A 13,603-nucleotide genomic window follows, 5' to 3' on the forward strand; every position below is an offset into this window, starting at 1 on the left:
TTAGAAACAACAGACAATCTCAGTGTTTGATTTGCTCAGATGTCTCTAGTAATGTGGACTTCATGCTTTCTGTATTGCTTTCTAATCTACTGTGTTAGGTGTTTTATTCAGTACTTCTAACCATCATGTCTAAGCACCTACCGACAGCACATTAAAGATTTATCACTTGTTCCGTATTGCATTTAAATACATATTTTCTCTTCATTGAGACCTGAGAAAAATGACAACTGTAGTTTCTGTTGTGGGGATACTAAAGAAATATGGAACATCAGGTTTGTTTGTTTTTGTGCTTTCCAACAAAATAGGGTTTAAAAACAAAGCAGCAGAATAGAGCACTGCTGGCTAGTTTTCAGCCCAGCAACATCTTGTCCAGAAAGCCTGCTATTTATGGCTGAGTGGAAATGATCAGCTCCCTAGGAGAACAGTGCTGTAAGATAAACCCTTCTCAGGTGGAATGAGACTCAGCCCTCTTGGGTTTTATGTTTCTGCATGTTGGCTGCACTTCAGAGCCACTAAGAAATTGCTCCAACGCAGCTGTAAATGAAGAATGCTCTCTTTATAGACCTAATGTATTGTCTGAAGAGAGGGATCTGGTGGTCACTGAAGAGGGAAGGAACAGACAGGACAGAAACGCATAAGTCTCAAATGAATAGACTGGGAAAATAAGTTTCTATTTGTTCATTTGGTTTTTGTTTTAATGAGAGAAAACAGACTTAGTATCCTGGGAATCTTTTGTTTTTCATCAGGCACATCCAGAGATGAGACATTTGCACTTTGTTAAGACTTCATAACATCAAGGTCAGGCTGACTTCACACTGTCATGTACATGTGCCAGAGAGCCCTGGCAGACAGACAGCCTCCCAGGAGAGCTGTCGCAGCCTGTGGCGCTCCGCTGCCCTGGGACCTGTGGGGTACATGCACTGACTGTGCTGAATGTGGCCAGGATTTCCCTTTTAGTCTCTGTGCTGCTCAGCACCCAAAGCTCTGAGACCTTCTGCAGCTATGGTGAACTCGTGTTTTTTGACACTGGTTTGTGCCATGAGATGGTTTTCTCAAATCTGTAGTCTCGCACATTGGCAGGTGTTCCACAGAACCATGTTGCACCTTGAGAGGCAGCAGTGAGAGAGAGGGAGCTGCGGTGCATGGGCACATCTCTTCTGTGGAGTTTTGTAATGGCTATGCTGGTATGTGGTAGCAAACTGAGTTCCTGAAGAAGCACAGGAATGCTTGGCTGGCTTCAGGCAAAGAGAACACAGACACATTTCCACCCTGTGAAATAAGTGGGGCCTGGCAATGAAGAGAATGGGGAGAGTCCATCCATTCCTATGAATCTGAGTGGTAGCAGAAGAGTGGTTGGGTCAGAACAGTTTCTGTGTTGTTCCTAAGCTGCTTTTTGCTCCTCTAATGGACAAGGTCCCTTGTTTTCTATCCAGGTTCAGCTCTCTCCAGGCACAAGGCACTTGTGTTGGGAGTGAGCAAAGCTTGGGAGTTCTGCTGGTGGACTGGATTATCTATCTGAGTGAAGGCAGTGGTACATGTGCTCATCTGCTTCATCCCTTTGGTTCCCTGCTCCAGAGAGTTCAAATCCTGGGGACTGGTTCTCAGTGAACAGGTCAGGTTCTGAGTGTGGGATCAGCCCTGCTCATAGCTGTCAGTGCAGGCAGACCTCAGAGCAAGCTGTGCAGGGACTGCTCAGTGGGTTTCTGTGGGACAAGGACTGGTTGGAGCTTCATTGCACCTGATTTTTCAAGTTGATAAGAAAGAGAAGCGTACAGAATGCTTCTACCCTGGCAGCTGGTAGAATGCTTCTACCTCAGCAGTAAGACGTGTTTATAACTCAACCATTGAAACAATAAACTGCATGCTATTTCCCTCCTAAAATTTATAATCAAATCTGGTGCTGTTTAACAGAATCAGTAGAAAATAGAGGAATGTAGCCAAACTGGGCCCAAAATGATTTTCCTTGCTCTGCAGGTAGGTGACAGCTTTCCATTTTTTCCTGGAGGAGTAGTTGAGTGTTTCTTTTCTGCTGCATTCAGCTGCATGTAGGTCAAGAGTAAATGAAACCAGGCCCAGCTTTAAACCCATTTCCTCGCAGGCAATGTAGTAAGTGTTCTACCATGCTTCTCTTGCTCTTTGAGTAACGATTGGGCTGATTTAGGGATTAAGTCCTAATCGTTAAATAACACTAACGTGTCTGCCATTTGCTTAGGTGCTGTATCAGGAAAACAGATGCTCCACGGCAGCATTTCAAGGCGTGATGTAATTTGCAGCCGATGCTGCGTGTGCATGCCATAAGCATAACGGCTGCATTTTTCTCACAAAAGAACAATGTCCCCAACAGCTGTTCAGCAAACAGCCCTCGCTTTATTAGTGTCACAATAAGTGTCATTCACACAGTCTTTAAGCAAAGTCGAAGGAATGCTCCACACCATCTGCACCAAAAAGGAAGAAACAAATGCAATCCTTACTTACAGCACTGCGGACACGTTTGAGAAACTGGCATGGCCTTGGATCATCAATGCAGCCTTTAAAACAGTAGAAGTAAAACAGACCCTGTAGATACAGAGCCAGATTGTGATGCTCTTGGTTGTGCCTATACCACAAGGAGCTCTCTAGAAATCTCCAAGCTTGCCAGTGACATTTAGTAGAATATAGATATGATTGGTGCAGAGTTCACCTCTTGACTTGAGCACTTTTTCTTGTTGAATCTTAAAAGAAGCTAGTAATTCTTCTATGAAATGTATTCACACAAGTCTGTGTGAAACACCTTTTTACTAGCAGGTAGTAGCGGTATGTATGCTCAAGGAAAGCTGGCCTAGCTTTGAAGTGATTTCTTAGAACTGTGTTTTCCTTCCCAGACACGTATATGGCCCTTTGTGCCATGGAAACTGAGTGTGGCTGCCGTATTATGTTCTGCCTTGCCATGGGAACAGTGTTTCGAAGACATTTTCTTTAACCAGGCTTTTAGCACATCCATTTTGATTTACATCCAAATGGGTCACAGGCATCAATGCAGTATTATATAGAGGGGGAAAAAGGGAATGAAACGCTTTTAACATGAAAAATATGCTGTTGCATGTAGGCCAACTTTTGTTCTCTTTCTCTCAATTTATCTGGGATTTGGGTGGGTTTAATTCTAGGGCCAAAATCAGTACTGGCCTAAGAGAGCACAACTCCATTAGTGTGAAAAGCATCTCAACGTTTTTGTCAACAGTTAACTTACTTCACTGAATTTTTCCCATGTTTGAGCTTGCATGTTTCCTGCATGGTAATATATACATGTACTGCACACATGCTGCACATATGCACATAAAAATTCACTGGGAACAACATTTGTCTCTGTGCTTTTTGCCTTTATGTCTAGAAATTGCAATCTGCTTATGAAATTTTTGCTTCTCCTGTAGTTAATGTGCCATGCATTTGTAAGGATCAGCCATGCAGAATGCCACGTTGTGAATAAAAATAAAATACCTAATAGTAAAGGCAAGCATGGACATAGCTTTTTTTCCCTCGGACCGCAAGAATGTATATATGCACAAATCAGTGTGAGATGCATAGAAATACTATAGGTACTTATCATTGGAGGGAGCTGTAGTATTTTCTCAGCTTCATGCCTCAAATGTAGAGTATATCATGAGATCTGTTTACCTGTTGGTGACTGAAGAGTAGTAAGGCCAAAGCAAAGGTCTGCAATGCCTCTGGCAGCATTTGAGATATTGTTCTGGTCATCAGGTTTGAGAGAGAAATGTGAGTGTTGTGCTGTCCCAGTATTCCCATAATGTAGGTGTCCTGAGTATAGACCAAGACCTGACGGTGCTGTGAACAGGAAGCTGGGAGATGATCTCTGCCCAGAACTTTTACCACGAATGTAAGGCAGATATGACAAACACACAGGTAAGGAGTTCTTTGAATGAATAAGAAGTTATTGGGCCATCTTGAGGCCAGGTGTCCTCAACATGCAAGCAGCCTTCTGAGTGCTGCACGTCTGTGGGCACTATATATAACTCCTTCTGGATTTGAAGGAGACTGTAAAGTTTTCTTTTTTCTTTCTTTTTTCTTTCTTTCTTTTTTTTTTTTTTTTATTGAAAGGCCTTTGATGCATCCTAAGAGGGACTTTCCCAGAGCACCCTTTGCTCAGCAAAATGGGGTGTCCAGATGTGATTATATTCTCAGTATTGAAAAAACTAATGTTTGAGGTGAGAAGTAGAGGATACTGTCCTCTGGGACAGTATGAAATGGAATCATTAGGAAGAAATTAAGGCACTGCTCGCAAATAAAACTGGACCTTTCTCTGCAAACATTATCCCTGGGAATAATTGGAGATCTGCATTCAGGCTTCCTGCTGGGTCCAGTCCCTGGAGGACACAGCTGCTGTATTGCTTTACATGGTGCGGCAATGCACAGGGAGATTTACATATATATCACATAAAAGTGTTTACAAAAAAATTAGCATGTGATTGAGCTGGGAAGCTGCAGAGGGCCCCAACTGTATGAGTTTCCATGCACTTCAGCCAGAAGATTTATTTCCAATTTGTTATTCATAAGGGAAGAGCGAGAGATTGGGATGGGGTCCTTTGAAGTGGAAAACAAAGTCTTCTATTCAGCCTTCAGCTTAATAGAATACACATGACACAGGCTTGGCATGGCGGCCTGCTTTCATGTAATGTGCTCGTTGTCATTTTGCTTTCCTAGGCTGTGAATGCTAACGGGAATGGGTACTGCCCTGGAAAAGTCTCTATCTCCTGCTGCCTTCTGCAGGAGATGAGCAGTGCGAACAGGTAGGAGCTGAGTGGTAGTGGTGAAAGCAGGCTAATCGGATTGTTGCCATTGTGTTGCTAGCAGTTCCCGTTTGGGTTTTGCAGTGGAAGAACCTATCTAGTAAAAGCAGAATCACTGCAAGGCTTACACATGAACTTCTGCCTGGACTTCGCCTCTTTGGAGGCTGTGAGCAGGGAGCTCTGACCCCAGTCTTGTGTTGTGGCAGTAATAAGCAATTCCATCAGAAGTCAATGTTTTCATATAGGTGAATAAGGCATGTATTTCCTTTCAGGTACAAGGCCCTATTTTTTCAGTGATGCTATTATTACCCATGTCTGCAGCCTGTTGTAGCTTCTTTGCATTGCACTGTATTAGTAGTACTGAAACCACACTTAATGCAGCACGTGGACAGGTGTTTTTGAAGATATTACCAGCCCTGTAAGGCCCTGTCAGTGATTGGGCCATGCATGACCTTCAGCACATCAGCCCAGCCCGTGGTGCAAGCGTGGTAAGGAAGAATTTGGAGCAGGGTCCTGCCAGGCCTCTTGGCTCCATGGCACTTGTTCCTTTCGGCTTCCTTCTCTCTCCTTGCTTCTCTCTTGCTCTTCTGCATATTCAGGTTTGGAGCTCTGGGTGAATCACTGAAATCAGAGATGGAAAGAAATGCATGAAGTCATCTCATCCTGCCCTTGCCAATGCAGGATTATTCCCCACAGTACAGTGTTGAGTGCCTTCTCCAGTCTATTTTTAAATGACTCAGAGGAGAGGGCTTTCCTCTCCTCCCTGGGGAGGCTGGCTCTGCTATTCAGTAGACCTCACTGTTGGGGAATTTTCTTCCTGTTCTCCTTTACCCTAATTTAATTGAACTGTCTCAGGCTCCACCCTTCTAAATAATTTTCCATGTTATGTGACACTTGCAAATACCTGTTGTCAATTTGCGGGCATGATGGATGGGAATTCATCACGGTTTGTGCAGACCTGTACCAGGAGGCCAGACGTTATCAGAAACTAGATTTCAGATTTAGAAGCCAATTAATAAGAATGACACACAGAACTGTTTCAGTAACACCGTTGATGCAGAAATCCATCATGAGTGAGTATAGGCTGGGCTTCTGAATGTCTGCATTAATATGTTTGTTTTCCTGTTAGTCATCCAACAGATCTTGCATAGTGGTCTTTGCATAGCAGAAGTAACAGTTGCGAGTTCTCAGGTTGAACTGTGGGTGTATATGCATTTGAAGAACTTTTAATTAAAAAATGCAGTGCTATTTTTGTCAAGGTGCTGCAGCAGTTAAATTTCTAAGCCTTGACTTTCAGGTTGAGGTTTCTTAAGCTCCTTAAGTATTGTGAGAAGGGTTTTGAAGATGGGATTTATGCTTTGACAATGCCTAGATGTTTTGGAGCAGTGCTCCCTGTCTTATGATGAAGCATGCATCCTTCATCCAGCAGGACTGACTTGCAAGAAAGCTGCATGTCCAAAGAGTGTGAGTTATTCCAGAAAAGCATCTTATGGGTTTGAAGAATTATGATTCCCTATTTATTTATTTATAAGATGAAGATCATTTTCTGCTGTGGTTGACAGAAGAATAGAAAAACATTCTGAAAACACCAGGAAAAAGAATGGCTAGCATTAAAGAGGCTGAAATCCCTTTAGTGTTTTCGTAAAGCAGAGCTGCAGCTATTTAGCTGTGGCAGGATACCAAACAACATTGTGGCTGGCCATTGTTGCTTGAACAGTTTGATTTTTAAAACATTCAGCTGAAATATAACCACCAGCCAAGTTGGAAGAAGCGAGTCACAAGGACAGCATGTTAAATCAAGAGTCAGCAAATGAGGGAAATGAGTTCCTGTGCCCCAGTGGAGTGTGGCTGCATAGCAGAGCAGGAGCCTGAGAGCAATATCTCAGCTTAGCCTAGCTATCGGGTTGCTTTCAAGAAAATTTTATAGTATAGAAATAATACAGCTTTAAAAGGAGTGAGGTGGTGCAGTAGTTATAAAATAAAATTATTGATTTCTCTGCAGTAGGCCTCAGAAGGGCCATGGATCCTCCCCTTTCTGCTAAGCAGCATTCCTGAGCTCATAAAACAGAAATCTCTCCTCCAAAGAACATCCAGTGTTAAGCATTTCAAAAGATGGGATAGGGATGATGAGGGGGGTGGAGGAGGACAGAACAGCGACTATAGCTGGCAGAATAAAAACCCACCCAAGCAAGCTTTGGCCTTGCTGCTGATACCAGAGTCTTCAAGCTGTGTGTTTGCTCTGATTCTTAGTACTTGTTTTTTAGAAGACATGGTTCTTGTTGGTGTTTTAGAATGTGCATGTTTACATGAGAGTTTAATGGGTTGGAGCGTGGTGTGTGGGAGCAGGGGCAAGGAGGAGGGTGTGTGGTCCCTAATGACGCCAAGTGAAAAACAGACACACCTGCTCCTGAATATAATGGGAGCGATAAGAGTAATTTTCTTAACGATGGTTTCTTTTGGGAGCACAAGGGGAAGGGTTGATTTAAGAAGTGAAGGAGAGCAAACAATTCATATCACACTGGACCAGGGACTGCTCATCTTACATGAGAGCGCTGGATGGATCTGGGCTGAGCTGGTGCTGCTGCCCGCGTGCTGCCCCCCTTCACACAATGTTTTGCTTTGCATGGTTTTATCTGCCAAAAAGAAAATAAATTCACAAAATGTTTGCAAGGTTACATGGCCACAGGCTTAAATACATACATATGAAATCCTTGAAAGCAATTTGCTTCAAGCCGCCCTCCGTTCCAGACATCTTTCTCACTCCATCTGCTCGTTCAAGTACACAAGTTCCTTGGGAAAAATCACTTATTACATCACTGAAAAATGCCACAAAAATAGCTTTTCGCTTAAGTTCCCATCCTCGGAGTTAACTCGCATGGGGATCAGATAGATTCAAACATTTAATAACTTTTTTATTTTCCTTTCTCTTTAAACACAGGATCTCTGGTCATGGAAGCAGGGTCACGTGGTGGATTCTTGGCAGTCAGCAGTCTGTGGAGCTTTTGCAGGTGCAAAGGATTATATGTTATACTGGGAAAGACTAAAGAAGAAAAGGAAAAATGTGCAAATCTATTAAGTATAGCAGAACAACATTCCTTTGTAATTCAAGTTTGTTTAGAAGAAAATGGATCCAGTTGTTATTTGGAAGTAGGAAAGTCAGCAAAGGAAAGAGGAGGGGAAAAAAAAGACCGACTCAAACAAGGTGTCTGTTTGAAAGACAACCAATTTGTTTTTGACAAATTTCTGTTATTTAAAATCCAGGAGCCTGTCAGTCAGGCTTTGCGATTATTTCCAAGTTGATTTGTAAAATCCTCATCCAGGAGAAACTTTGCTTGGGTGCGGGTTTGTGCAGCTGTCTGCTCCGAGCGCTTCCCCAGGGCTTTAAGTGATTGCAGTGAGAGGCCATGATTCACCATTCATGTGACAGCTCTGACAGCCATGTAGATTAACTAGAGTCAGGAGAGCAGAGGCTAGCACTGCACAGCCTGGAGGCAAAAGCCTTCCGCAGCAAAAAAAAACCGAGGGTGAAACATCTGGGCAATCTCCAGACACTAGAACAAGAATGAAGAGTGGCAGAATACAATACTGCACTATTTATTACCAAACAAGCGAGAAGTTAATTGAATTCTTCAGTAGCCTTCTTGCTTGATTTTAGACTACTGTAGTTATTAAAAAAAAAAAAGAAAAAAAATTAAAAAAAAATCAATTAATGACTCATCAGTATAGCTGACAAGTTAGAGGGAGGAGAGACTTAACTGTCTTAATAGAAAAACAGATTAGTAGTTCAGAGATGGATAACCAGAGCTTTTCCCCAAGGAATTAAAATACATTTTGAGATTCTAAACCGGTAACACAGTATGTGGAAAAAATAAATCCTGTTTAAACAGAAATTATAGCATTTCTTGAAATAGAGATTATCAAAAGCAAAGCTTGTACTTTGATGGCTTGTAAAGTCAGAGCTGTTACACTGTATGTAATTTTTTAAAATAAACTCTCTTATGGGAATTGAAATATTAATAGCAACAGAATTCCAGCAGTGTCTGAGGCTTCCTTTTGGTAGGCACTGTAATGACACAGCTGAGAAGAGAGGGTTGATGGCTATAAGTGCACTCAGTTTAGAAGACCAGGCATGCGAGCAATGAGGGGAATAGTTTGAGTAGAATTGATTCAGTTTGGGGCCAGAGGGGGTATTTTAGGCAACCTGTTGTGTGTCCAGCTGTATTTTCTATGATTATTTGATGTGAAAAGTTTTTATTCTGCTTAAAATTTGGTTTGCTTTTGGGTTTTACACCGACTTAATCAGCGCAAACAAAATGAGAGCAGTTGAAGCAGATGGTTCATTTTTGTTTTGAAACCAAACAAGCTATCAGGCTAAAAATGCTTTAAAATGCAATCTGGGTCTCTGCAGGTGTGATAGGAGATCATTAATTTAACTGTGTTGATTTCTTTACAGTCAGATTGATACAAAAACTGTGTTCAGGCACGTTCAGAGAGCTGGAAAGGTTATCTGATTTACCCAAGGCTTTGTGGAGTAATTTCCTGAAGTCCAATTTGGTGCCTCGGTTGGAAACTTAGCCTGGTGCCTCCGTTTCCTTCCGTCTATGTCTTGATTCTGGCCAGTTGTGCTTGAACTTGCTACTGTTTGATGGATGTTTGGTAGTACGTGCTCACTTTCCAGTGGAAACATGCAGAAGAAGGTTCCAGAGGCACAATCATGCATGGGTGCTTCAGTGCCCTTGGCGTGCACTGGGAGACCTGACACCTCATACTCAAGGGGACACCAGGTCCTGAAGCAGCACAGAGAGTCCCAGGTTCACATTCAATGAGACAATTCAGAAGCTCTATTCCCAAAGCAGGAATCTTTGCAAAACTGGAGTTCCATTTTGTGTATTGTGATGAAACCGTTGATGATATATTCTGTGGTTGACTTTTCAGCTTCAGTTTCTCCAACCTGGTTTTCCTTTTTTGTTCCTTCTTTCCCCATTCATTCCTTTTCACTAGCAACATTTTAAACTCCCTGTCTGAGTTGTCCATTGGGAGCCTGCTTCAAAACTCACAAGGTTAAACTGGCTTTGGATCAGAACCTTACCTTTCGTTCCCTCCCTCTGCAGACATACAGCAGGCAGAATCTGCATTGGACTAAACCAGCCCTGTATCCATTCTGTTTTACTGAAAATATTTAGCCCCATTACTGAATGGAGGAGGTGGAAAAATAATTTCCTGCTTTCTGAAGTTTCTATTCCACATTAAAAACGATTAACTACCTACTTACAGCTTCAAATGAGGGAAGAAAAACCAGACCAAACATTTTATCCCTTTTTTTTTTTTCCCCCCACCCAAAGCAAAAATTGAAATGCCACCAGTATCCTGTGAAGAAAATAGGATGTATTTATGCATCTGAATGAGTTTAAATCATCACATTATAAACCTCCAATGGAGAAGATTATCCAAAATCCAGCTTTTAAATGCAAAGATGCTATCAAATGCCACCATGGTAGTTGTGGGTTAGAGAAGTCACACAGACGTGCTTTTCTCCTGTGCTCCTTGCTTGAATTCAATACTTGCTAAAAATATGTTAGAGATCCTGAGGGGCAGGGTAATAAGCTGAAACAAACTGAATGAGAGGTCCTCTTTGGCTTCCCTTTATGGTGAGCACACACATACATGCATGTGTCTGAGTGTGTTGGTTTGCTCCTAGCTACATCGTAATTGATTGTTTGGCAAAGACAGGACGAAGAGTAACAATATATTGAATTCCATCCCCAGTGCCTGTGAAATAACAGAGATTTCAGCCAAAGTGCTATGAGAGGCCCAACTCTTGTTGAGCACACATGTGTAGGATGTATGTATGCTATCCATGGGCTTTTTATAGAAACGTAATAGGCATGAACATAAATATCAGATATTTGGAATCTTCTCTGTCTCATCTGTTAATAATTTAATCCCCAGAGGCTTTGTCCAGCTTTCTCATCATCTCTGGTGTATCAACTAGAAGAGACACTTGGAGCAGTCAGGGACTGAGAGAAGGAGATATGTGAGCAGGCAGTGGGGAGGAACTCAGGAGTAGATCTGTATTATGGACTGTCCCAGAAGAGTCCTGTGTGGGTTTCTGGTGCCCTCCGCAGATTTGGGCTGGTGACAAGGAAATTCTGCCCGTGGGTATTGACCTTTGTTAGGAAAGCAAAGCACTGCCCTGCAACAGTGATACTGCTCCTGTTTGTCAGAGCACCAGAGTGCTCATTTAGTGTGAAAACTGCCTCTATTGAAGATGCTTTCTTTTTCTCCTAGAGTTTAAAAATAAAAATAAAATAAAATAAAATAAAAAACAACTTAACATTAATAATTTGTGCTCTGTTTTGACAGAGTCACAGAGAATGGAGGTGCAAGCCTAGTGAATAATAAAAGCACTAATGAGACCTTTTTGCACATTAACAGGAGGGACTTCCCATCACTTTTGTTTTGATCTAATTGGCTCTGACAAGATTACACACTGTGTCTGAAAGCCTCTTTAACTCTGTAGCTCTGAATACATTTCTGAGTAGTTTTCAAGATCTCCCTTCAGTGTTTGCCTGGACCATGCTTCTAAATCCAGACCAGTTCAATCACTGGAAGAGCAGTGCTTCTCCTCCTGGTACTTCTGCTGAGGTCACTTTGCTCTGCCACTGGCAGCTGTTATCCTTGCAGTGATAAATTACCAGAATCAACTTCTTAAAAGTAACCTAATATCAGTAAAATACATCTTCAAATCGAGAACTGCTTCCTTACCACTAGGACCTAGAGTTATGTCTTGTTCTCAAATGAAGTACTTCATTCTGTTCTGATGCTTCTCAATTTCTATTTGCGTATGACAGCTAAGAACGATAGGAAATGCCAGCAGCAACCTAGAGGATTATCTTGAAGTCTTCAAGACTTTTTATTCTTACTGCCAAGTAAAGTTAAATTGCTCTCTGCTTGGCCTCAGTACAGTGGATGTCTGTCTCTAGCACTTCCATCAAGACCTGGTCAGTGGGAAAGTGTGAGTAGCAGGGGGATTTTCTGTTTAACACCCTGCACTAGGTAAATTTTAGGCTGTTCAGTTGACACATGTGAATATACAGTGTCCATTGTAACTTCTTGGGAGACAGGTGATGAATTTTCCAGTAGCATGAACTTTTATTTTCCCACCAGAAGTGTTTGTTGCCCTGCTGGAAGCACTAACAAGCCAAAAGCCTTTTCCTGTGTGCAAATCTATCTTTATGCCTACTTGCTGAGCTCAAGATCCTTCTAAGGGCAAGGGATAAAAGGAGACTTCTCCATGAGTGAGTTGGTAAGTCAGTCTACTCATCTGCTCCCAGGCTGCTCTGGAGGTGCCTTTTCTCTTTGGTAGCTCTACAAAGACAGAATGATCACGAGCAGGAGTTGGATGTGTCTAGGCCTTTCCTTTCCCCCTCACACTATGATACCTTATTTTTTCTCACTGTTGAACAGACATTATCAGCTGTGTGTGACAGCTCTTGGAGTTGTGAGATAACCGTGCAGTATTGTTGATGAGGTCACTTTAAAATTACCTTGGTTAATTAGGGTTAAGGCTGGAAGCACGTTCATTTTGTCGGACTTATTGCCCACAATAAAATGTTCCCTATAAATGTTAACTTTAATCTTGTGTTTTTGTTAAGCGTATGCAAACTTGCATTTAATTTATCCTGCTGTTGTGCTTGTGAAGCATTTTATTGTTGCTGTTGTCTTTCTAAATTGACTGGTAAATCTGTACCAAATACTTCCCAGTGATGGAAAAAGAAACACTGAAAAGTTAATAACCAAGGAGTCTGCAAGATCCAGATGTTAGCTGGGGAAAAATGAAAACCAATCAGTCTTGATTAAACTGTTTAGATAAGAGTGTTTTGGAACGTTGTATCAGAATGAATTGTGTTTGTTCAAAATGCTGTCAACTGAGTTTGATCCTGCCAATAAGAAAATGTTAGGAATGGTTGCTTAAAAAAATTAACAGGCTCCAATAGGGAAAGTAAGTTTGCCTTACTGCAGTGCTGCCATCACCTCTACAGCTCAGCGCTGTATTGAGATCTTTGCTTGATACACATCCAACAGCCACGTGATTCACTGTTCAGTTGTATCTTCATTTGTGGGCAAAGGAAGGACTTCCACATCCAGACTTGTAAATCCACCATTTTCCATGGAGATTATTTTAATTACTCTAAAAATACATCACTGACACGAGTACCAGGTTTCTAACCCAATCGTTCTCTCAAAACCTTTAGGGTCATTAAGTCAAAAACTGGCTCACAATGAAAAGATTTTTGACCTTAAAGAAGGTCCAGGAACGGGCTGGAATTTACTTTAACTTGCTCATAGTTTCTGCTTTGGCTTCTTGAGCGCAACCCATTTTTCTGCTTTTTAGTGAGAAGTCACTGCTAGAAAACTTCCGGCAGAGTGAAGCTGATGGGCTGACCTTCTGTGAGCAGAAGCTGCTGCTCTAAACAGGGCGTTCATTAACTCTGCTTCCCTGCTATTCTTGTTTGAGATCCAAGGGATTGCATGCTTGCCTTACTGCACACCCTGAATTATCATGGGACCTTCCTTAATTAGCTGTGAGAAGTCATTACAGGGTGCCAGCTGGCCAGCCCCTGTCTGACAGAAAGCAGGGCTTTAATGTGTTACAGCTGCGGTGGCTGTGAGAGGTGCAGGTAAAATCACCATCCACCTGGGGAGGTGACATTTTTTTCATTACTTGTCAGATTTTAGAAGAAATGTTTTCTCCCTTTCCATCCCAAGAAAAGAAAAGATCAATTTTTCTACATTCCAGAAAACTTGGAGCAAAAAATAGG

At 42.0% G+C, this 13,603-nt stretch overlaps 1 protein-coding gene across 7 annotated transcripts in view; it reads left to right on the top strand.

Annotated features, from left to right (window-relative positions):
* The window catches only part of SLC25A26 (solute carrier family 25 member 26), an 82,892-nt gene that overhangs the window by 59,166 nt on the left and 10,123 nt on the right, over positions 1–13,603 (top strand). For all 7 annotated transcript variants that reach the window (XM_031606117.2, XM_031606124.2, XM_031606102.2 and 4 more), the window contains one exon: positions 7,720–7,789. In XM_031606117.2, the coding sequence (XP_031461977.1) occupies positions 7,720–7,789 (70 nt within the window). The remainder of the gene's footprint in view (positions 1–7,719; positions 7,790–13,603) is intronic.

Source organism: Phasianus colchicus, chromosome 11, assembly GCF_987193195.1.
Source record: "Phasianus colchicus chromosome 11, bPhaCol1.hap1.1, whole genome shotgun sequence".
NCBI lineage: Eukaryota > Metazoa > Chordata > Aves > Galliformes > Phasianidae > Phasianus > Phasianus colchicus.